Source organism: Vigna unguiculata, chromosome 6, assembly GCF_004118075.2.
Source record: "Vigna unguiculata cultivar IT97K-499-35 chromosome 6, ASM411807v1, whole genome shotgun sequence".
Classification (NCBI taxonomy): domain Eukaryota; kingdom Viridiplantae; phylum Streptophyta; class Magnoliopsida; order Fabales; family Fabaceae; genus Vigna; species Vigna unguiculata.
The window spans coordinates 4,190,162-4,213,680 of NC_040284.1; the positions used below are offsets into that span (position 1 = coordinate 4,190,162).

General features: G+C 42.6%; 1 protein-coding gene and 1 long non-coding RNA gene across 2 annotated transcripts; both read right to left on the minus strand.

The window, feature by feature from the left end:
• Positions 1-8,628: 8,628 nt before the first annotated feature.
• Positions 8,629-16,333, minus strand: LOC114187749. Its single transcript, XR_003605338.1, has 2 exons — positions 9,114-16,333; positions 8,629-8,996 (listed from the first exon to the last, which is right to left on the minus strand). It is a non-coding gene; the product is annotated as an uncharacterized LOC114187749 (long non-coding RNA).
• Positions 16,334-20,057: 3,724 nt separating this feature from the next.
• On the minus strand, positions 20,058-21,394 carry LOC114188309. Its single transcript, XM_028076906.1, has 2 exons — positions 20,974-21,394; positions 20,058-20,821 (listed from the first exon to the last, which is right to left on the minus strand). The coding sequence occupies exons 1-2, from the start codon at positions 21,392-21,394 to the stop codon at positions 20,058-20,060; spliced, it is 1,185 nt and encodes a 394-aa protein (XP_027932707.1).
• Positions 21,395-23,519: the final 2,125 nt, after the last annotated feature.

Genomic DNA, 23,519 nt, shown 5'->3' on the forward strand with positions numbered 1-23,519 from the left:
AAGGTTTTTTGTGGTGGTGGGATGAGGTTAGCTTGGAGTGCTTCGTCAAGGAGACATGATTTGGGGACGTTGAGTGGGGTGTATCTACTAAATCATGGTTGCCTAGGCTCTCTGGGCCTAGATTCGGGTCGTGGAGACAGTTTATGTGGCTCGGCGGACGAGGGTGTATAATCAGTGCAAAACTTGGTTCAGAGAGTCTTCATCTCATCCATGCGGATGTAATCTACAACATATAGTTTGAGTTCATGCATGGAGGCTGGAGGGCAAAGTTAGACGTTGTCAGCAAATGGACCAGGTTTCAGAGTTAGGGCTATACACTGCAAGATCATTTCTTGAGTGAGGTTGGGCATGTGAAGGGTGGCCTTGCTGAAACGGTCAATGAAGGCACACAGTGTTTCGTCTCTTTCTTGTCTGACGTCAGGAGGGATAAGGTTGTGGCCTGAGTGAGCGGCTGCCGGCAAAATGGGTTGTAAAAAGGTAGCAGAGGGTGTTGAAATAGACAATAGAGTATGGGGGGAGGGTGGTGAACCATTCAAGGACAGGGCCTTTGAGGGTGGTGGGGAAGGCCTTGTAGAAGACGACATCAAGAGATGTGTAGAGGGCAACATGTGTGATGTACACCTTAAGATGTTCGTCAGGGTCGGTGTCTCGCGCATAGCGGTCCGGTGTGAAGGGTTCCCACTGGTTGGGGAGAGGTGTGGTTGTGATGTTATCAATGAAAAGGTGGCGATGTTTGGATGGGTGTGGTGGAAACGGGTGTGGCGGGATGGGATGACAGATGATGGTAGGGAACGTGGTGGTGTAGTGGTGAGGAGGGATATGAGTGGTGGGAAGGGTGGTAGTAGGGTGGTTGGTTGTAGGTTGTTCGGGGATGGTGGTTGGATGATGGATGATTGTGTGGTGGGTGGAGATGATGGGTGTTTGTTGAGTGGTGGTGAAGATGTGTGATGTGGGATTGTATTCACTTTCTTCTTCGCTGGGTTGGTAGGACAGGGACCTGGGACCCTCTGACGGCTCATTACTCTTCCCCTTCTAGGTAGGATCAACATCAATTTTCCTTCTCAGTCTTGAGTTCTCTTGGCTAAGCGCTTCCATCTCGTCAACACTGCGCTTTTTCAGGTTAGCAAGTTCTTGTTGCATTTTGGCTTGGCCTTCAAGGATGGCGGCCAAGTCCGGGGTGGTGTTTGCAAGCATAATAGGGCTTGCCTCAGGGTGCTTCACGATTCTGGCTCTACTGCGGGTGGAGACCATTCTCGACAATGTTCGGGTTGCTTGATAAGGTATAGCTTTGTGCCCCACGGTGGGCGCCAGTTGTTCCTGCGGGAACAAATAAGAGATATTAGGGAACACAAATAATGCCTTACCTTAATCCTTGACATCTCAAGTCGGCTCCTTCTTGACTTGTACATGTCATCCCCTAACGTAGGCGGTCTGGACCCTTAGGGGGTTACTTGCGGAGAGGGCTCCGACGATCAAGTCAACAAAAAGGCTCTTCAGAAGTCAAATCTCAAATTAAGGAATTAATGAAAGTGTACCTCTTAATTGTTGGGGTCCACTGATGTGATCCCATAAGGCTTATAGCTTGGGTCAACGCCTAGCCCAAATCATGCTCAAGGCCCAATACATGGCCCACATTCACCTTCAAGCCCAAGCCCATCAAGAGGCCCAATAACAAGGAGCATGCTCAAAAAGATCCAATTAGGCTTCATTCAAGATGGTCCAAACCCACATGGGCTTCTCATACTCTTCACATGGGCCAAAGAAGATGTGAAGATTTGAAGAGGTGTATCAAAGAGCAATAGAATAGCAATAAGATTGGCCCATTGTTTAGGCCTTGCTTTCTAGAATAATAAGTCAAACAATGAGTAGTTCAATTGATAAAATTGGGCTTGACTAAGCCCAATAGGAGATTTGGCCATGAACTATCAAAAGAGCCAAGGTGGACTAAGTGAAAGTCAACACTTCTTCCTACACCTCATGGATCCAAAGCATCCAAGGGTTAGGAATGCTTCCTCCTTTTCCAAGGCATCATCCAATGGTCAAGATCAAGCCTCCTTCTCCAAGCTTGATCTAAGGGCCAAGATCAAGGCCCACTCCATCCAAGGGCTCACTTTTCTCATGTGTAAATGGCTTCATATAAAAGCCAAAATTTCACTCATTTGTAGACACTCTTGAAATTTTATGCAATAGATGCAACTTGAGTTGAGAGCACTCCTCCCTCTATTGCCTTTGAGAGTCACCACTTTCTAGAGATTTCCTCTCTCTACCTCTAGCCACCTTCCCTAGGCTAGCATAGATTAGGAAATCCTATCACCTCTTTTACCTTCCATTGCTTGCAAGTGCCTTCCAACTTGCCTCCATTCCTTCATCCATTTCCGCTATCCATGGAGCTCTTCATGCACCTTTGGAGCTCCACCATAATGGTATCAAGAGCCATCAAACCATGGTCTCTCAAGGTTTGGTAAGGTTCTTTCCTAGTCTTGTGTTTCCTTCATTTTCCGTCTTGTTCTCATCTTCTTCTTCTTCTTCTTTGTTTTTCTTTCACATTTACCATTCATTGTCTATTATATTGTGTTTCTCCATTGATTCCATGCAACTATGAGACTACAAGAGTGTTCTACACTCTATTTGTAGATTTCCTTGCTTACTATGGTTCACATATTTTACTAGCTTTCCTTTACATTTCAGCACCATTTTTTTTGCTTCCATTGTGTTTCTTGTCATTTTTATTCGGTGATTCTTTTTTTCTTTTAAATTTCCACCATTCAAGTTGTGTTCTATGTCTTGTTCATGCTTTCTTTTACATGTTTCTTCAATTTTCCACCGTTTACATTCATTTTCTGCACTTGCTTGAGTGAAACCGTGCCAAACTCCACTCCAAAATGCAATGAAGCTTCATGCTATGCGTGTGGTTGTTTGAGTCAGCTTTCCTCACTGTTTTAATGCCATTTCACCGATTGGTTTGTGCCTTAGAGTGTCCTAAGATGTTCATCTTCATCTATGCTTGATTCTAGATCATAATCAAGCTCCAAATCGAATTGATTTGTCTATTGAACATCTTCCCCTTTCACTCTTCTGTTTTCAACTTTTTTTCCACTACACACCTTCTGTTTGAGAAGTGTCACGAGTGGCTCAGTGCACCAAATTTTAAGCTGATTGTTGCTTCGAAAAGCTAAGTCATAGACGAAAATTCTCCAACAAGAATCATTCAATTATGTTGAGAATTGAATTCTATACAAATTTTTGAAGTAGAGGCAACTTTCTGCGTTTTTCAGTGCCAGTTTGCTGCTGTTTTCACTTGTGTCCTGACGCACACTTTTCTTGTGTGATTTAACTGTAACGATTCATAGCACCGAATCACCTTCTGATTTTTGCCTAATTTTCTTAACATCTGGACGAAAAATTAGCAAAAAGAATCATTCAAATATGTCCAGTACAAAAAATATGAAAATTCTTCAAAGTTAAGGCATCTGTCAGCGTTTTCTGGTGCTGTGTTTTCGGAAAAATCATTGTTTAGTGCGTTTTTGGTGTGTTTTGCTTCAGAATTTCAGTGCTCTTTGTCTATACATTTGCTTGTTTATGTGTGTATTCCATATTGCCATCAATTGCTTTCATTTGGAGTGGATTACTTCCCTCACATTGGCATACATGCAATGAATACCATAAGCATTTTATGAGCACTGCAGTTTCTGTTTTTGGTTTTTACTCTATTCTAGTTCCATTCTAGGATTCCTTTTGTTGTGCTTTCCTTTATTTCAAGCCTTAATTTCTTGCTTGTCATTGTTTTTGGCTATTCAATTCAGTCTTGTCAAATCATTTCAATGTGGTTTAGCTTTCTTAATTCGCTTTTCTTGTGTTATACATTTCAATTGGCAAGTAATGTTGGCTTCAATGCTCTTGATTGTGAATTAAGTGATTTTGTTTTCCAAATTGGTTGCTAGTCTAAGGTAGCATTTTAGGTGGTGGTTGAGAAGTAAAACTCTAGAGAGTGTGCTTGAATTCTTCCTCTCACCTTCACCATATTTTGGAAAGTTTTGAGCCATCAATTTCTTGCTTGAGTGAGAGCTAACCAATGCCTTTGGCATAGTTTGTTTGCTGTTTTTGTTCATTATTTTGGCCAGGTTTTGTTGCTGTTTGGTGTTGCATTTTGCATCCATAAGGGGTCCAAATATTCCTCCAATTGGTGTATACTTCAAAGCCATCAACTAAGGCTTCATTTGGCACCAAAGTGCTATTGGGAGTGCATCACTTTGCTGTCCAAAATTGTGGTGTTCAAGTTGGCCTTGGGAGTAGCTTCCAACACCAATTTCAAGCATTTTTGTTGGCCATTGTGGCTTGTAATTGTTGCATATTTTAGTTTACTAGTTTTTCTACAATTTGGTCACTTCTTTTGGTCAATTTGGAGCATCCTTTGTGCCTTATTTTCTACTCAAAGTTCTCTAAAAGTTTAGCGCTCTTGGGTTGCTCCTCTTTGCCTAAATTTTGTTTACCAATTTTTACTCTCTTTGAACTTGTATTTTGGCCTACTTAGGTGTCTTGGGGAACCACAAAGTGTTCAATCCCATCTCCTAAGTAGAACCTTTCTCCTCCATTAGTAATTCGCTTTTAGTTGTAAGTGTGTTGAAAATTCTAAGTGCTTTCTCACCTTACATTAGACCGCATAGCTTAGATTCATGTTTTCACGTTGCATAGTGGCTTGATTTATGAGACCAAAGTCTCTAATCTTTTGCCATTTAGGGGTCCGTTTTTAGTGTTAAATTTTTTTTGAGTCTTGTTTGCTTGTTTTGTGCTTAATGACTCAAGTGATTCTATTTACTTAGCACTTAGACAATTGTGTGATCTTTGAAACCTCTTACAAGTGTATCTTGGCAAGGATTGGCCTTGGTATTTAAGCAGTCTTACAGACTCACCTCGCCTAACCTGGAGGTCCACTTGCGATTGATTTCCTCTACCACACTTTTTTTCAAGTTGCATAAGTTCATTCAATCACCATGAGTACATATTCTACATATAGTCCTAGGTTGCATAAGCATGGTAGTCATGAGTTGCATCATACATTTCATAGTGACATTCCATTCTTTGGGGAGGATATAAGACCAATATCATTTAGAAATTGGATGTGGGATACCGAGAAATCGGTGCAACCATTGTTTAGTAAATATAGTCAATTTGACATTCTTAGGCATGTTACTTCTAGGTTTATAGGACGTGCATTCGAGTGGTGGCAAGAGAGGCAGTATAGAGTGAAAAAGGGGAGACAATCATGCATTAACACATTTTCTGAATTAAAAGCATGCATGTGGAAACATTTCATTCCCCCTTCATTTAGGATAACTAGAGAGCAACAATCTGTGATAGAAAACTTCATTGACATAGGTGATACATTCATCCAAAATCTTGATAAGTTTTCTAGACTAGAAAAAGATTTTAAGCACAATTTGGACTTGCTCTTGAGTGAACAAAGAAAGAGAGAAAAACACAAGAGAGAGCAAGCAAAACTTAAAAAGCTTCGAGAGTATGAAAAGAAGAGAGAAAAAGAAGAGCTTGAGAAGCTTTGTGCTAAAAGAGAACAAGAGGACAAAGAGATAAAAGAGAAAAAGAAAAGAGATGAAGAAGAAAAGGCAAAAGAGGATAATATTAGAAAAGCCAAAGAAGAGAATGAGAGAAAAGAATTTGAAGCAAGAGAGAAAATAAAACAAGAGAGTGAGCTTGAACGACAATCAAAAGTGGTAGAGTTAAAGAGTATTTCAAGCCTAAGGGAACTCATTGTTAAGGATTTGGTGTACCATCCTTCACCAATTCCTTCCATGAAGACCCAATTTTCAAAGGGAATTCTCCCATCTTTAAACTCTTCTCACTTTTTTATTAAATCTTTTGTTTTGTTTCATTCTCAACCTTTTTGTTCTCCATCTTACACTTATTTCATCCTCCTCCACATATTGTGCCAAAACACACTTTGACTTTAAAATTCATTTCAAAAATCATCTAAGTCAAAGTGTAAGACACTCTTGTGAAGTGGGCCTAATACCAACTTTTTCCAAATTTATAAGCCCACTTTCCCACATTCCCCAATCAATTCTATTGCATGGTCTTCATGATTTTAATCCAATTCTGTTTGATGACTATTGCAGATATGTTTTTGATCCTGGTGGAACCCAGCTTTAGTTGCTGTGAGCCTTAAACAACCCTCTTGATCTGAGGTCAGATCCTCTTCAAGTGGGAGGGGATGATGTGATCCCAATAAGGCTTATAGCTTGGGTCAACGCCTAGGTCCAAATCATGCTCAAGGCCCAATACATGGCCCACATTCACCTTCAAGCCCAAGCCCATCAAGAGGCCCAATAACAAGGAGCATGCTCAAAAAGATCCAATTAGGCTTCATTCAAGATGGTCCAAACCCACATGGGCTTCTCATACTCTTCACATGGGCCAAAGAAGATGTGAAGATTTGAAGAGGTGTATCAAAGAGCAATAGAATAGCAATAAGATTGGCCCATTGTTTAGGCCTTGCTTTCTAGAATAATAAGTCAAACAATGAGTAGTTCAATTGATAAAATTGGGCTTGACTAAGCCCAATAGGAGATTTGGCCATGAACTATCAAAAGAGCCAAGGTGGACTAAGTGAAAGTCAACACTTCTTCCTACACCTCATGGATCCAAAGCATCCAAGGGTTAGGAATGCTTCCTCCTTTTCCAAGGCATCATCCAATGGTCAAGATCAAGCCTCCTTCTCCAAGCTTGATCTAAGGGCCAAGATCAAGACCCACTCCATCCAAGGGCTCACTTTTCTCATGTGTAAATGGCTTCATATAAAAGCCAAAATTTCACTCATTTGTAGACACTCTTGAAATTTTATGCAATAGATGCAACTTGAGTTGAGAGCACTCCTCCCTCTATTGCCTTTGAGAGTCACCACTTTCTAGAGATTTCCTCTCTCTACCTCTAGCCACCTTCCCTAGGCTAGCATAGATTAGGAAATCCTATCACCTCTTTTACCTTCCATTGCTTGCAAGTGCCTTCCAACTTGCCTCCATTCCTTCATCCATTTCCGCTATCCATGGAGCTCTTCATGCACCTTTGGAGCTCCACCATCCACGCGTATTTATAGAGTCATTAATTATGTCTATCATCCTTATGGGTTGGGCCCCCTTAGCTATTCTGGGCCAACATTCAGATTCTAGATTGGCCTAGGCCAAGCCCAAGTTATGTGTTAGCGTGTTGATATTAGGGGCCTTGTGTGTAATATTCTAAGTTTGGAGTTGGCAACTTATTATTATGTATTGTCCTTTACAGTAGTCGGCTTGGGCCGCTATGTGATCTTGTCTAACCGATTACTCATGTACTGTTTTTATTTGTGGGGTTATACCTAGGTGGTTTTGACCGTGTAGTTACCATAGCCCACCTAGGTATAGTACATTTTCATTTCATTTCATTTTATTATTATTTATATTTATATTATTATTATTATTGTTATTTTTATTACTATCAATATTACTATTTTATTGTCCGTGTGATATTTTGGGACAATGATTATGTGTTCTTTCTAGTTTGTATATTGTTTCAGTGGTGTAATTTTGTCTCAACTTAATATGTTTTAGCTCCCTACAAAAACCAAAGAACCAAAGTACTACACTTTCCCAATATTTATTTACAACATAAACACAACTTGTCATGAATCAATGATAATTGGAAATCATAAAATTTGACCAGAAACAAACAAATTAATTGTCCTAAAGCAACAATTACTCATTGAGGAGAAAGAATAATGTCTTTAAGTGTAGGGAAGATTTATGATTTTCTATAGAACCATGGTTCTACCTCTTATAATGTATCTCCTAGAAGTATCACCCTGCCCTCTTAAATATTCAACACTCTTTATGAAAACCTCAAACTTCTTGATCTCCTCTATTGTAACCTTCACAACATTATTCTCAATTACAAATTCCACATTCTGCAATACAAATTAAATCTCAATTTCCAAATGATAAATGAGGACTCAAATGTTGTCCAAGTTCTTTATAATGAAAGAAATTATATATTATAAAAATAATCAATCACAATATTGTACTACAAAACACAACTATATTCGTATTACTTTTTTTCTGATAAGTATAATACGAACTTAAAACCATAAAAGACCATGCATAAAAACAAATTCAAACACAATACACAATGAACTTAAAACCATGAAAGACCATACATATAAACAAACTCAAACACAATAACACAATTAAAGAACTTATAACCTACTTATCCACTAGAACTTATAACCTACTTAACATTTTTCGAAAACAAATACCAAAAGTTACTATATAATACCAAATATACTACCATATTTTCATAAAGAATTCCATAATATATTGTAATGACATTCATTCAGTAATAAACTTCATCCAATCATAATTATCTAATCAAATCCACAATTTATATTAATTATCAATGCAGTTAAACAACTAAACCATATCAACGTTAACAAAATACAATAACAAAATAAAAAAAAACTATAATTTGTTGTTGAATGCAATATTGTACTAAAGTTGTAAGATAACCTGCTTGTTGACTACAATATGGAACTAAAGTTGTAAGAGTTAAAAATAAAATTTGATAGCCAAAACACACTAACAAAAATACAACAATACTAAAGCATTAAAAAATATACTAAAATTTGCTTGGTGTTCAACATATACATAAGCATCTCAACAACTTACATGTTACCCAAAGTATTACAAAACCCGCAAACACAATATTCTGACACAGAACAATCAAAACTCCGTAACAAAACAAACTATAACATACTACATTGAAAAATGGAAAACCCTATGCAATCATTCCGACATTCCCTTTCTTTGGATCCACGATTGTTTATGAAATATTAAAAATATTGGGGGAGCTTAAGAAACACACCATGGACTCCTGAAACTTAACTCCAGCATAACCATCAGAAAAATAGAAACACGAAACCAATTGTCCAATAACAAATAATATGCTCCAGTACCCTGAAATAAATGAATCCACACAAATCAACAAAAAGTTATAATAAAAACTAATTAAATCATTTATTTCTAGTTTAAATGGAATGATTTATAAACAATTATAAAAGTTGAAAACAATACCTTTAAAATGAAAACCAAAACCTATAGATCAGTTGGTGACATAATCATTACAGTCTTGCTAGTCATGATTGACATTTTTTTGACTCTCAAGAATATTCTCCAAAAACTTAATTTATTCTGTAGGGAGGGAAGGCCATCTTTCATTTGAGAGGGGCTATCTTGATTCAAATACATATTCAACAATGGAACTTTTACTGCACCTAGGCGACCTAACACAACTATACGGTATAACCCGCCTACATAAGACCCCGCGAGCATGCAAACAGTTATCAAATAAATCAACAGACAACCATAAGCGGCTTAGGCCGCCTATTTCAGGGGACAAGACAACATCTGTCGACCATTCCATACTTAGAATATTAAGACAAAACCCCTAGGACGAACAATAGCCCAGCCCATGACAAGTTCAAACATAATTAATAAACTATAAATACGCACGGACCACAGTAATTAAAGGTACGCATTCATTAATCCTTTAATCACGAGATTTGACTTTCTGAGAATCTTTTGGCTGACTTGATCATCGGAGTCCTATCCACAGGTAACCCCTCATTGGTCAAAGCCGTGATACCAGCAGATGACATGCGTGAGCCAAGGAGAAGCCAACTAGAGAGATTGCGGATTGAGGTAAGGTGATGTTTGTGTCTGACTTCTCTTATTTATTCTCCGTAAGAACAATTGGCGCCCACCGTGGGGCAAAATATAAAACCTTACATATCAATGCACACACTATCGACGATGGTTTCTACTCGTAACAGAGCTGAAGTCACGAAGCAACCGGAAGCAGGTCCCACAGCGCCTGCCAGCACCACCCCGGACTTGGCCACTATCCTTGAAGGCCAAGTTAAGATGCAACAAGAGCTCATTGATCTGAGAAAGCGTAGTGCTGATGAGATGGAGGCACTCAGGCAATAAAACTCACGGCTGAGGAGGAAGATTGAGGCTGACCCCACCTAGAAGGGGAAAGCCAGGGAAGCGTCAGAGTCTCCCAAGTCTCCGGCTTACCAGTCCAATGAGGAAGAAAACAAGTACAACCCTACCCCGCACACCTTCACCACCACTTAGCAGACACCCATCATCTCCACCCTCCCCAAACACACCGCAACACCTACCCCCGCAACCACATTTTCTACTACTCATATACCGCCTCACAACTTCACCACTACTTTCCCTACCCTCGTCCACCACCCAATTCTGCCACACCCATTACCACCCCAACCACCCAGGCGTCGCCACCCTTTGACTGATGCCATCACCAACACCCCTCTCCTTGCCTAATGGGAACCCTTCACACTGACTCGTTATACGGGAGAAACCAACCTTGACGCACACCTGAAAATATACATAACCAATGTCGCCCTCTATACATCCCACGATGCCATCTTCTGCAAAGCTTTTCCCACCACTTTCAAAGGTCCCGCCCTTGAATGGTTCACTACCCTCCCGCCATACTCCATTGACTGTTTTGACACACTCTCCCACATGTTTACTACCCATTTCGCTGGCAGCCGCCTACATCAAACCACCACTCTCTCCCTCCTCGGTGTCAGACAAGAACAAGACGAGACGCTGCGGGCTTTCATCGGTCGCTTTAGTAAGGCTAACCTCTGCAAACCCCATCTCAACCAAGAAATGATACTACAGTTTATGGCCCTCACCCTCAAACCTGAACAGTTCGCAAATAACGTCTACCTCCACCCACCCGCATCTATGCATTAACTTAAGCTACGTGTCGCGGACTATATCCACATGGAAGAGATGCAGACCCTTCACACCAAGTTCTACAATGATTACACCCCCTCAACTACAACCCCTGATAAACCACCCCCATGGCCTGACTCCAAACCTAGAGAACCCAGACAACCACGTTTCACCAGATACGCGTCGCTAAGTGTCCTAGATCCCGCCTTCTTGACGAAGCCCTCCATGCCGACCTCATCCCACCACCTCGGAAAACATCTAACCCTCCCAACGCAGACATGACCAAGTACTGTCGTTACCACAAAAACAATGGCCATACCACAAATGAGTGCAAAGCACTCTAAGATAAAATAGAAGAATCGGTTCGCGTAGGCCATTTCCGCCGCTTTATCCGTAGAGACGAACGCCCACATCCATCATGATCCGATCACAGATATCCCCCCCGCAGTACTTACCACGACTGACGCCCCACCCACCCAACCAGCCAAGACCCACAACCTCCCCGTACTGACATCACCCTGTTTAATCCCCAACTACGTGGCACAATTAACACCATCTCTAAAGCCTTTGCTAGCGGTGGATCCACCTCCTCACTTAGAAAGAAACATCTTCGCCAACTCCAGTCTATTAACCACATAACCCACTCTCACCACAGATGTCGCATGCCCCTCATTACCTTTACCGATGATGATTTCCATGGCGTCGACCACCAGCAGGACGATCCCATGGTCGTCACTTTCAAACTTGAGAACTACGTGGTAAAAAAGGTCCTCATCGACCAGGGCAGCTCGGTTGACATTCTATACTGGACAACATACCAAAAACTCCAGCTTCCCACCAATGCCATGATCCCCTATCACGAACCTATATACGGTTTCTCTTGGGAGAAGCTTTCCAGTCGTGGGTACATAGACCTTCAAACTATTTTTCGCAATGGCATTCAATCCAAAACAATTTGCATCTGCTTCCTTATTGTCGACACGCCCACATCATACAATGTCCTCCTCGGCCAACCATCCCTCAACACTTTAGGCGCTATCATCTCTACACTTCACCTTGCCATAAAATTCCCCTTTCCGTTTGGTCACATCCTTACCATCCACGACGACCAACGACTCGCACGAGAATGCTACATGGATAGCCTACGTCCCTAATTACCAATCCTGAACAAACAACATTGAACGCCCACCCGACTCTGACATAGCCTTGTCAGGTAATGACTTGGATCCCAGGCTAGGACGCGACGCACGTCTCGAACCAGTTGATGACATTGTACCCATGGAACTCTCTAATGGCCGAACCCTCAAGCTAGGCACCGGCCTCCAACAAGAACAGCGTGATATCCTGACACCCACCCTCATCAACAACACCGACCTATTTGCCTGGTCAGCCACAGACTTACCCAGCGTCGACCCTCAAGTCGTAGTCCACAAGTTGTCTATCTATAAGGAAGCCAGATATGTCTCCCAAAAGAAGCGGAAACTCGGTGAAGAACGTCGATTGGCAGCAAAAGTAGAAGTCGACAAGTTACTTAACGCATGCTTCATCAAGGAAGCCCACTGCACCACCTGGCTATCCAATGTGGTTCTGGTAAAAAAAGTAAATGGCAAATGGCGCATGTGTGTTGACTATACGGATCTCAATAAGGCCTGCCTAGAGACGCTTATCCCCTACCCAACATTGATCGGCTAGTTGACAGTGCAGTCGGTAACAAGGTCCTTAGTTTTTTGGACGCATACTCCGGATACAAGCAGATCCCAAAGGCCACAACCGACATGAAAAAGACCGCTTTCATCACTGACGATCCCAACTACTTTTACAAGGTCATGCCTTTCGGCCTAAAAAACGCAGGAGCAACTTATCAACGATTGATAGACAAAGTCTTCAGCCACATAATGGGCAAGTGTGCCGAAGTGTATGTCGACGACATGGTTGTCAAATCCCCAAGCCACCACCAGCATGCGCAGGACTTATCCATAGTATTTTCCGCATTACGATAGTACAACCTCAGACTCAACCCTGAAAAGTGCATTTTCGGCGTCGATCGTGGGAAATTCCTTGGCTTCATGCTAACATAACGCGACATCGAAGCAAACCCCAAAAAGTGTAATGCCATAATCGATATGCGAAGCCCCAACATTATCAAAGAAGTACAATGCCTCATTGGCCGCTTAACCGCCATCTCCCACTTCCTACCCAAATTAGCCGAGCAAACCCAACCCATCATCCAACTACTCAAGAAATCTGCCAAGTTCTCTTTAAACGACGAATGTGAGCAAGTCTTCCAAAACCTCAAAACCTCCTTTACAACTCCACCTATCCTCCATAAGCCGGACCTCCACCAACCCCTCCTCGTCTACATTACCGCAACAAATCACACTGTAAGTGTCGCGCTAGTTCAGGACATCATTGGTACTCAACGCCCCGTATACTTTGTTAGCCGAACCTTGTAAGACCCAGAAACTACAAATGGTGGAAAAGCTAGCACTATCCTTAGTGCATGCAGCACGACGCCTACGCCCCTACTTCCAAAACCACAACATCATCGTCAAGATCGATTATCCCATTTAGAAAATACTCCAAAAGCTAGACCTTGCTGGTCGCATGTCATCTTGAGCCGTGGAATTGTCTGAGTTCAACATTCGTTACGAACCACACGGCCCCATCAAAGCTCAATGCCTTTTTGACTTCATCAATGACCTTCAACACACCCTAGAAGAAGACCAATGGACACTTTGTGTAGACGGTTCTTCAAATCCAAAGGGTGCAGGAGCCGATATCGTCTTAGAAGGCCCTAACGATATCCTCATCGAAAAATCTCTCCACTTCGCCTTTAAAACCTCCAACAATCAAGCCGAATATGAAGCCATCCTAGTTGGCTTATCCTAACCAATTCCAAGCTCACAGTAGGCCATCTGAACGATGAATTCGAAATCAAAGACCCTATCCTTCTGCAATACTATTATTCCTGCGGAGAACAAATAAGAGATGTCAAACACAAATATCACCTTACCTCAATCCACAATCTCTCTAGTAGGCTTCCTCCTACTTGCATATGTTAACTACGGGTATCTCGGCTTGGACTGGCCTGTACCAAAGAGGGGTTACCTGCGGAGAAGACTCCGACGCTCAAGTCTCCGACGCTCAAGTCAGCAAAGGATTCTCAAAAAGTCAAATCTCGTGATTAAGAGATTAATGAATGCATACCTTTAATTGTTGGGGTCCACGCGTATTTATAGTTTATTAATTATGTCTGGCCACGTCATAGGCTAGGCCCTTATTTGGGCCACAAGTGGGCCTGGACCTAGCCCAAGCCCCTTAGCTCAATCATTGTGGGCCTTAGGGGCTTTGGTAGTAATTCTTTAAGTCTGTAAGGGTCGTCAGGTTCTCGTTTCGTCTTCTGAAGTAGGCGGCTTAGGCCGCTTACTCTTGTCTGCTTACTCTTGTCCGCTTGATTTATTTGGTTACTATTTGCATCCCTGGGGTTATGTAGGTGGATTTTACTGTTATAGTCATATTAGGCCGCCTAGGTGTAGTACACCAGTCCCCTAGCCTGTGTCGGTATACCTATAGTGACAAAGAATGAGAAGTGTAAGCATTTTTGTTAGGCCGCCTAGGTGCAGTACACCAGTTCCCCAGCCTTTAAGTGTGATGAACAGTGTTAAGGCTAAAGTCCTAATAGGTGGTGGTAGGTGAAAAGGTGTAGATGTTAGTGGTCTAATCATAAGGGTTTTGCACCGTCGTTTGAAGTATTGTGACTTTTCGTATGCGTTGTGACACTTCGTGTGTCTTATAACTTTTGGCGGGAAGGAATTGTAGCGGTTCAGATTGATGTTTATAAATGAGGATGCTATTGAAAGTTTGTTCATGTTGGCTCATTTGTAAGAAATCTGAGATTAGTGATTTGTGTGCGTTAGAGCTGTCCGATTAGTTTTGTGTTCCTACCGGCATCTTACTTACTAAAAAAGTTATGTCTATTACTAGCGATAGTATTTCATTATCTACATCGAGTAATGGGAGTGGGTGATCTAGGGAAGGTGTAGGTAGACAATCTCATGAGGGGAATGACAGTCCTGTGGTTGGGACATGGAGGATTCCGATGGAAACGGTAACTGAGGTGAGGGAAGACCTTCTAGAGGAGATAGTAGAGTGTAGTTGGTCAGCTAACTGGTTATGAATGGGTCACTACAGATGTCCAGAATCAATATTCATTATTTAGATGGTCAAGGTTGCTTAATTAATAGCTTAACTGTACTCCTGTCGTAGGGAGGGATGTAAGCCGTGATATAATGTCTTTGGAGCGAGTGATTGTTATTGAACGCGTCTGCCACGGCCAGGAGGGAGCGACTGATAAGTTTTTCTACATATATATGTGTCATTTTTCACAATTGCACGTGAGGCTACCGTTTGATGACTTTACCATAGGGGTAATTCGTCTACAAAATGTTGCTCCTACCCAGCTACATCCGAATAGTTAGGCGTACTTGCAAGCCTTTCGCATTCTCAGCCGCTCGTTATACATGCAACCTTCTCCGCAAGCATTTTTGTATTTCTATGACAAGACCACGGCAGCTGACGACATGGTTATCTTTGGTGAGTCAGCCAAGTATAAGCAGACTGGACGCGTTCACCCAGTCATTCAAACATTTCAAGGATGGATTCTTCAAAGCAGTAGTGAAAGAGGCTAGGAGATCATATTTCTATAACTATGACGGGAGTACTAAGTTCTTTCTTAGTTTGACCGATAACCCTTGGCGATATAAGGACATGAAGATTAAGAAGTTGTCAGTGGCAAATAAGGAGGTGGTGGAGACGCCGATGAAGTTTAATGATAGGCTGCCCACTAAGGGCTTAATTAGGGTTTATAATTCGGTTCATTTGATTGTTGAGATTGAAGGTATCTTTTTGTAATTTTAAGTGCTATAATATGTGTAAGTCAACTAACCAGCTATGAATTATGTGTAAGTCAACTAACCAGCTAATTGGAGAGCGGTTGGAAAATATAACACGAACTTATGTCCGCGATCATTCGCAAAGGGAGACCTAGTTTGGAGAATGGCCAGCAGCGCAAGAAAGAAGGATGGAAAATTCTCCGCCAATTGGGATAGCCCGTACCAAATATGTGATGATTGAGGAGGCGGTGCTTACAAACTTGAACAATTATTAGGCGAAGAGATACCGAATACATGGAATGTATCTCATCTTAAATTTTACTTCAATTAGACTACTTACTGTACCGAATACTTGTAACCTTGGGCGTACTCTTTTTCCTCACCTAGCATCTTTCCCTAAGGAGGGTTTTGGCCAGGCAATTTTTAATGAGGCATCCCAAAATTCTTGAATAAAACAAAGGGTTCTTGATCACACGCTCAACTCTTTATCCATCTTTTACTCGCTTAAGTTCCCCACCCTTACCATAACTAAGCGGCCTGGGTCGAACACCCCTTATGTATTTTTTTTAATCGCTTAAGTTCCCCTCCCTTATCACAAGTAAACGGCCTGGGTCGAACACCCTTTATATGTTCTAATCGCTTAAGTTCCCCACCCTTACCACAAGTCAGCGGCCTGGGTCGAACACCCTTTATATGTTTTTAATCGCTTAAGTTCCTCACCCTTACCACAAGTAAGCAGATTGGGTCGAACACCCTTCATATGTTTTTAATCGCTTAAGTTCCCCACCCTTACCACAAGTAAGCGGTCTGGGTCGAACACCTTTTATATGTTTTAATCGCTTAAGTTCCCCACCCTTACCACAAGTAAGTGGCCTGGGTCGAACACCCTTTATATATTTTAATCACTTAAGTTTCCCATCCTTACCACAAGTAAGCGGCCTAGGTCAAACACCTCTTATATGTTTTTAATCGCTTAAGTTCCCCACCCTTACCACAAGTAAGCGGCCTGGGTCAAACACCCTTTATATGTTTTTAATCGCTTAAGTTCCCCACACTTACCACAAGTAAGCGGTCTGGGTCGAACACCCTTTATATATTTTAATCGCTTAAGTTCCCCACCCTTACCACAAGTAAGCAGCCTGGGTCGAACACCCTTTATATGTTTTAATCGCTTAAGTTCCCCACCCTTACCACAAGTAAGCAGCCTGTGTTGAACACCCTTTATATGTTTTTAATCGCTTAAGTAACAATATATCGAATACGTAACAAATCCATACTAATAGCATTCAACAATCGCGTTCCTACACAATATACTATCATCATCAACCAACACGACAAATATCTGAAAACGTGCATCATATTTAAAAGAAAGAAAAATAGTGTACGGGTTATTACAGACTTAGAATTCATAACAAATAGTAAATATAAAGCCTATATTCTAAGCCGCCTTCTCCTCATCACCTTTTGCAACCACTGCCACTTCAGCATTCACATCTTCATCGACCGCCACCCTCTCCGCCTCCTCCTCAGGATTAGTCTCGACCTCGCTTATGAGTTGGACATCAACTACGTCCTTATTCACATCAAACCTGGAATCTGACTCATCTACGTCTTTGAAAAATAAGGCCTCCTGCTCACGCCCTTCTGAAACCCATTAATATGTTCCCGAATTATATAACCTTTAAGGTCCTCCAATTAACTTCCAGGCCATCATGCTTCTCCTTTAATTCGTCATAATCCATCTCCAAATCCGCAATTTAGCCCTTCAACTTCCCCTCCGAGTCCAAGCAGCGTACTTTCCAGGTCCCCAACCTTTTTTACTCCTTTAGCCATTCCTTTCTCTCCTTCTCCCAGGCCGCTTTCTCCTCGGCATGCTTATCCACTAGATTTTGCAGTTCCTCTACCTTTGACCGACTCCCATCCATCAACTCCCTTTGCAGCATACTACCACCCTACGACCCAAAATTAACGCCTTGCTACTAAATTCTACCATAGCCTTCACCATGGCATACGGCTCCATGTTATCAATGGAGTTAACTAGTGTTTCTGACAAATTGATCTCTATATCCTTTCGTACGGTCGTCTCCGGGAATTCTATCAGTCCAGCTTCTGGCTTCATAGCCCCACTTGACGATCCCGGCCCCAACAAGGCGGCCCTCACTTTCTTCACATCCTTTCCTCCACCATACCTAGCGGGCAGCTCCGCTTTCCTTTTCTTTCCTTTGTGAACGTGCACTTTGTTTCATAATTCAGATAGGAGGTCGAGGTAGGTGCACATATTTTGGTGGTTTTGATCCGAGTCGTATAGTTCTCGGTGGAGAGATGGTTCGCCAATTTCTACTGGAATCATGGCCTTTGCGCCGTATACTAGGCTAAAAGAGGATTCATTTGTTGTTGACTGGGGGTACACCTGTAGGCCCACAACACTTCTATTAAATCTTCTGGCCATCAGCTCGTGGCGTTATCCAATCTTTTGTGCAACCCTACTAGTATAACTTTGTTGGCTGCTTCGGCTTGACCATTGGTCTGCAGATGTTCGACAGAGCTAGTTACAGTTTGATGCTGAGGCCGGTGTAAAACTTAGCGAGTTCTTTGTCTATGAACTGTCGACCATTGTCGGTTATGATTGGATATGGGACGCCACAACGACATATGATATCTTTCAGGCAAACTACTGGACTTGTTGAGCTGTGATGGTGGCTAATTGTTTGGCTTCTATCCATTTGGTGAAGTAATTAATGTCTACTATCAAAAATTTCACTTGGCCTTTTCTCGGGGTAAAGGAGCCGAGAATGTCCATTCCCTACTTTGCAAAGGGCCATGGGGAGATTATGGAGTGGAGTGGTTCTTGCTTCTAATGGATGAGGTTGCCATGCTTTTGGCACGGTATGCATTTTTTGACAAAAGTGTGGTAGTCTGCCTCCATAGTTGGCCAAAAGTAACCGGCTCGGAGTATTCTGGTGGCCACATATGCCTTCGTGCAATTCTTTTATTATGTATTGGGCTTGTTCGGTTGTGACGCATTTGAGGAGTGGTTGAATGATCCCCGCTTGTATAAGTCATCCCCTATCATCGTATACCTGGCGGCTTTAGCCAGCCAGCTCTTGTCAGCGTCAGGCGGAGGGATACCGATTTTAAGATATTGGATGTAGGGAGTTGTCTAGTTGTTGGCTTGGTTTTAGGCTAGGTTTAGGCAAATGTTTGTTGTGGACGGTGCGGATAATGTCTATTGTAAGAGGGATATGTGCCGGCTTTTTAGCTTAATGTTGGTTAGTTTAGATAGTGTGTTGGCTCTAACATTTTCACTTATGGGGATGTATTGGACGCACACACGTTCAAAAGCGGATTGGATGACGTTGCAGACTAGGTGATAGTATTGCAGGATGGTAGAGTCTTTGCCCACTGTGAGTTTGGAATTGGTTTTGCACGTGAGTGTTTTGACGCCAACTTCGTGTGCGAGGGATAAGCCGGCTAGGATGGCTTCATATTCGGCTTGATTGTTGGAGGTCTTAAAGGCAAAGTGGAGGGATTTTTCAATGAGTATGTCGTTGGGGCCTTCAAGAACGATATCGGCCCCTGCCCCCTTCAGATTTGAAGAACCATCTACGTAAAGTGTCCTTTGGTCCTCTTCAAGGGTGTGTTGTAAGTCGTTTAAAAAGTCGAGAAGGCATTGAGCTTTTATGGGGCCGTAGGGTTCGTAACGTGTGTTAAACTCCGATAGTTCCTTGACCCAAGAGGACATGTGGCCGACAAGGTCTAGCTTTTAGAGTATCTTCTGAATGGGATAATTGGTTTTAACGATGATGTTGTGGTTTTGGAAGTAGGGGCGTAGGTGTCGTGCTGCATGTACTAGGGATAAGGACAGCTTTTCCACCATTTGGTACCTGTTTTCTGGATCCTGCAAGGTTCGGCTGACGAAGTATATGGAATGTTGAGTGCCAGCGACATCCTGAACTAGCGTGGCACTTACAGTGTGATATGTTGCGGTAATGTAAACGAGAAGGGGTTGGTGGATATTCGACTTATGGAGGATAGGTGGTGATCTTAAGGAGGCTTTGAGGTTTTGGAAGACTTGCTCACATTCGTCGTTCCAAGAGAACCTTGCGGATTTCTTAAGTAGTTGAATGATGCGCTGGGTTTGCTCAGCTAATTTGGGTAGGAAACGGGATATGGCGGTCAGACGGCCAATGAGGAGTTGTACTTCCTTGACATTATTGGGGCTTCTCATCTTAATAATGGCATTACATTTTTCGGGCTTTGCTTCTATGCAGCGTTGTGTTAGCATGAAGCCAAGTAATTTGCCACGATCGACGCTGAAAACATATTTTTCAAGGTTGAGGTGGAGGTTGTACTACCGTAATGTAGAGAATACTGTGGATAAGTCTTGAGCATGCTGGTGATGACTTGGGGATTTAACAACCATGTCATCGATGTACACTTTGACAAACTTGCCCATTATATGGCTGAAGACTTTATCCATCAATCGTTGATAAGTTGCTTTTGCGTTTTTCAGGCCGAAAGGCATGACCTTGTAAAAATAGTTGGCGTCGTCTGTGATGAAGGCAGTCTTGTTCATGTCGGTTGTGGCCATTGGGATCTGGTTGTATCTGGAGTATGCATCTAGAAAACTGAGGACCTTGTTGCTGGCTGCACCGTCAACTAGCCGGTCAATATTGGGTAAAGGGTAAGCGTCTCTAGGGCAGGCCTTATTGAGATCTGTATAATCGACGCACATTTGCCATTTGCCATTTGCTGTTTTGACCAGAACTACATTAGAAAGCCAGGTGGTGTAGTGGGCTTCCTCGATGAAGCCTGCGCTTAGTAACTTGTCGGCTTCGACTTTTGTTGCTAGTCGACGTTCTTCGCCAAGCTTCCATTTTTTCTGGAAGACGTATCCGACTTCTTTATAAATGGAGAGCTTGTTGATTGCAACTTGAGGGTCAACGCCGGGTAAGTCAGCGGCTGACCAGGCAAAGAGGTCGGTGATGCTGATTAGGGTGGGTGTTAGTATGTCACGCTGTTCTTGTCGGAGGTCGGTGCCCAGTTTGAGGGTGCGTCCATTAGGGAGTTCTAAGTCTACAGTTTCATCGACTTGTTCGAGGCGTGCATCGCATCCTACTCTAGGGTCCAAGTCATTCCCAGATAAGTGTCAGAGCCGGGTGGGCACTCAATGTTGTTTGTTTGGAGGATGGGTAGTTATAGACGTAGGCTGCCCATGTAGCATTCGCGCACGAGCCGTTGGTCGCTGTGGATGGTAAGAATCTCACCAGATGGAGATGGGAATTTCATGGCCAAGTATGTCGTAGATACAACAATGCCTAGAGTGTTGAAGGATGGTCGGCTGAGGAGGACATTGTATGATGTAGGCGCGTCTACGACAAGGAAACGAATGGGGATTGTTTTGGTTTGAGTGCCATCACGAAAAACGGTATGGAGATCGATGTACCCGCGAGTGGAGACCTTCTCCCTGGAGAAGCCGTATATAGGTTCATCATAGGGGACCATGGCAGTAGTGGGAAGTTGTACTTTCTGGTATGTCATCCAATATAAGATGTCAACTGAATTGCCTTGGTCGAAAAGAGCCTTCTTGACCGCATAGTTTTTAAGTTCGACCGTGATGACTATGGGGTCGTCCTGCTGGTGATCGATGCCATGGAAATCATCGTCTGTAAAGGTAATGAGAGGCATGCAGCGTCTATGGTGGGAGTGGGTTATGTGGTTAATGGACTAGAGTTGGCAGAGATGTTTCTTTTTGGCTGAGGAGGTAGACCCGCCACTAGCAATGCCGCCAGAGATGGTGTTAATTGTGTCGCATAATGGGGGATCAGTTAGGGCAACATCAGTGAGGGCAGATTGGGGTTCATGGCTGGTTGGTTGGGTGGGGCGCCTGTCGCGGCGAGAATCGGTAAAAGGGTGGCGACACCTGGGTGGTTGGGGTGGTAATGGATGAGACGAAATAGGATGATGGATGAAGGTGGGAAAGGTGGAAGTAAAGTTGTAAGGTGGGATATGAGTAGTGGGAAGGGTGGCAGCGGGGGTAGGTGTTGCGGGGTGTCCTGGGAGGGTGTGGTGCAAGTGTGTGTGATGGGTAGAGATGATGGGTGTCTGCTGTGTGCGGGGTAGGATTGTACTCGCTTTCTTCCTCATTAGGCTGGTAAGCTGGAGACTTTGTGGCTTCTGATGCTCCTTTGGCTTTTCCCTTCTGGGTGGGGTCAGCCTCAATCTTCCTCCTTAGTTGGGAGTTTTCTTGTCTGAGAGCCTACATCTCATCAGCACTGCGCTTCTTCAGATCAGCCATCTCTTGTTACATTTTGGCTTGGCCTTCAAGGATGGCGGCCAAGTCCGGGATGGTGCCAGTAGGCGTTGCAGGCCCTGATTCAGTTTGCTTCGTCACTCTAGCTCTGCTGCGAGTAGAAACCATCATCAAGAAAGGCGAGATGATACGTAAGGTGTTACTTCGTGCCCCACGGTGGACGCCAATTGTTCCGCTTGATTTATCTGGTTACTATTTGCATCCTTGGGGGTTATGTAGGCGGACTTTACTGTTATAGTCATGTTAGGCCGCCTAGGTGCAGTACAACTATCATCTTATCCACAACGTCATCCAATCCGCTTTTGATCGTGTATGCTCCAACACATCCCTAGAAGTGAAAATGTCAGGGCCGACATCCTATCTAAACTAGCCAGTAGTAAACTAAAAAGCTGGCACAAATCCTTCTTACAATATACATAATCCGCACCATCTACAACAAACATTCGCCTCAAACTGGACCCGAACCACGCTGAAAACTAGACGACTCCCTACATCCAATATCTCAAAATCGGTCCGTCACGAAATTCACTTGAAAACCACTTTGATTGGTGGTCTACCGATTGAAGGTCGGGGAACACCATCCATACGCAGCGGAAGACTCGATAAAGGACGATTCTCTCTGGTTTCTCACTAGAAACTCACACACACACACATAGTGTTTTGAACCCTAGGAGGAGAAATCAATAAAAGCTCAAATGGAAGAATTGGACAACATCAAGTGAGAGATTTAATAGACAAACTCAAAGGATAGCCAACAAAGACAATCAAGAAACAAAGGCAAAGCAATAAGGGATGGCACACAAAAGAGAACCTAAAGAATAGGTCTAGAATATGGTCAAACAAAACCAAAATTCAAACAAGACTAAAAAAACAAGTTAAATCAAGAGCATATGCACATTATTTTTCAAAGGAATGGTCAATACTAAGTTGTGAACTGTTTTTGATTCACTCATTCTTTTCACTCAAATGATTCACACACTATCTGGCATTGCATATTTTCGCATCATATATCTTTTCCACAAATTTTATTTTCAACTTACACAGATCATGTGCATCTATTCCTTTAAATCACAGTTCACTTCAATTGCAGTTTTCCAAGTCCATTCAAATGGTCAATTGCATATAACAGATTTCAAAATTGATTCAACTAAAAAAATGATGAAAAGCACACTAAACAACAATGACTTCGCAAGAAACTCTAGGGCAATGCAAACAATTAGCAATATGTAGCAGACTTGAATTAGCAAGACCAACAATTCTGCAGCAGAATTCACACAAATGAATCAGACATCATAAAACACTATTGAGTTAAATAGATAGCAGTGGTAGAAAACAGAAATGACTGATGTTGAATCAAGGAAACAGAAATGGCCAAAAACAACTATAGTGAACAATGAAGGCCAGAAAGGAGACATCAAAAATAGAATGTGCAAGATTCATTGCCACACAACATGATATAACCAAGGAGTACACAACAACAATATGCAACTCAATCAGCTC

Excerpts from the sequence above, each read along its gene's own strand:
- LOC114188309 (XM_028076906.1), bottom strand. The coding sequence starts at position 21,394 with ATGCCTCTCATTACCTTTACAGACGATGATTTCCATGGCATCGATCAC. Across the intron at positions 20,822-20,973 it reads GAAATTCCCATCTCCATCTG|GATGCGATGCACGCCTCGAA; the intron begins GTGAGATTCTTA and ends ACCCTAGAGTAG.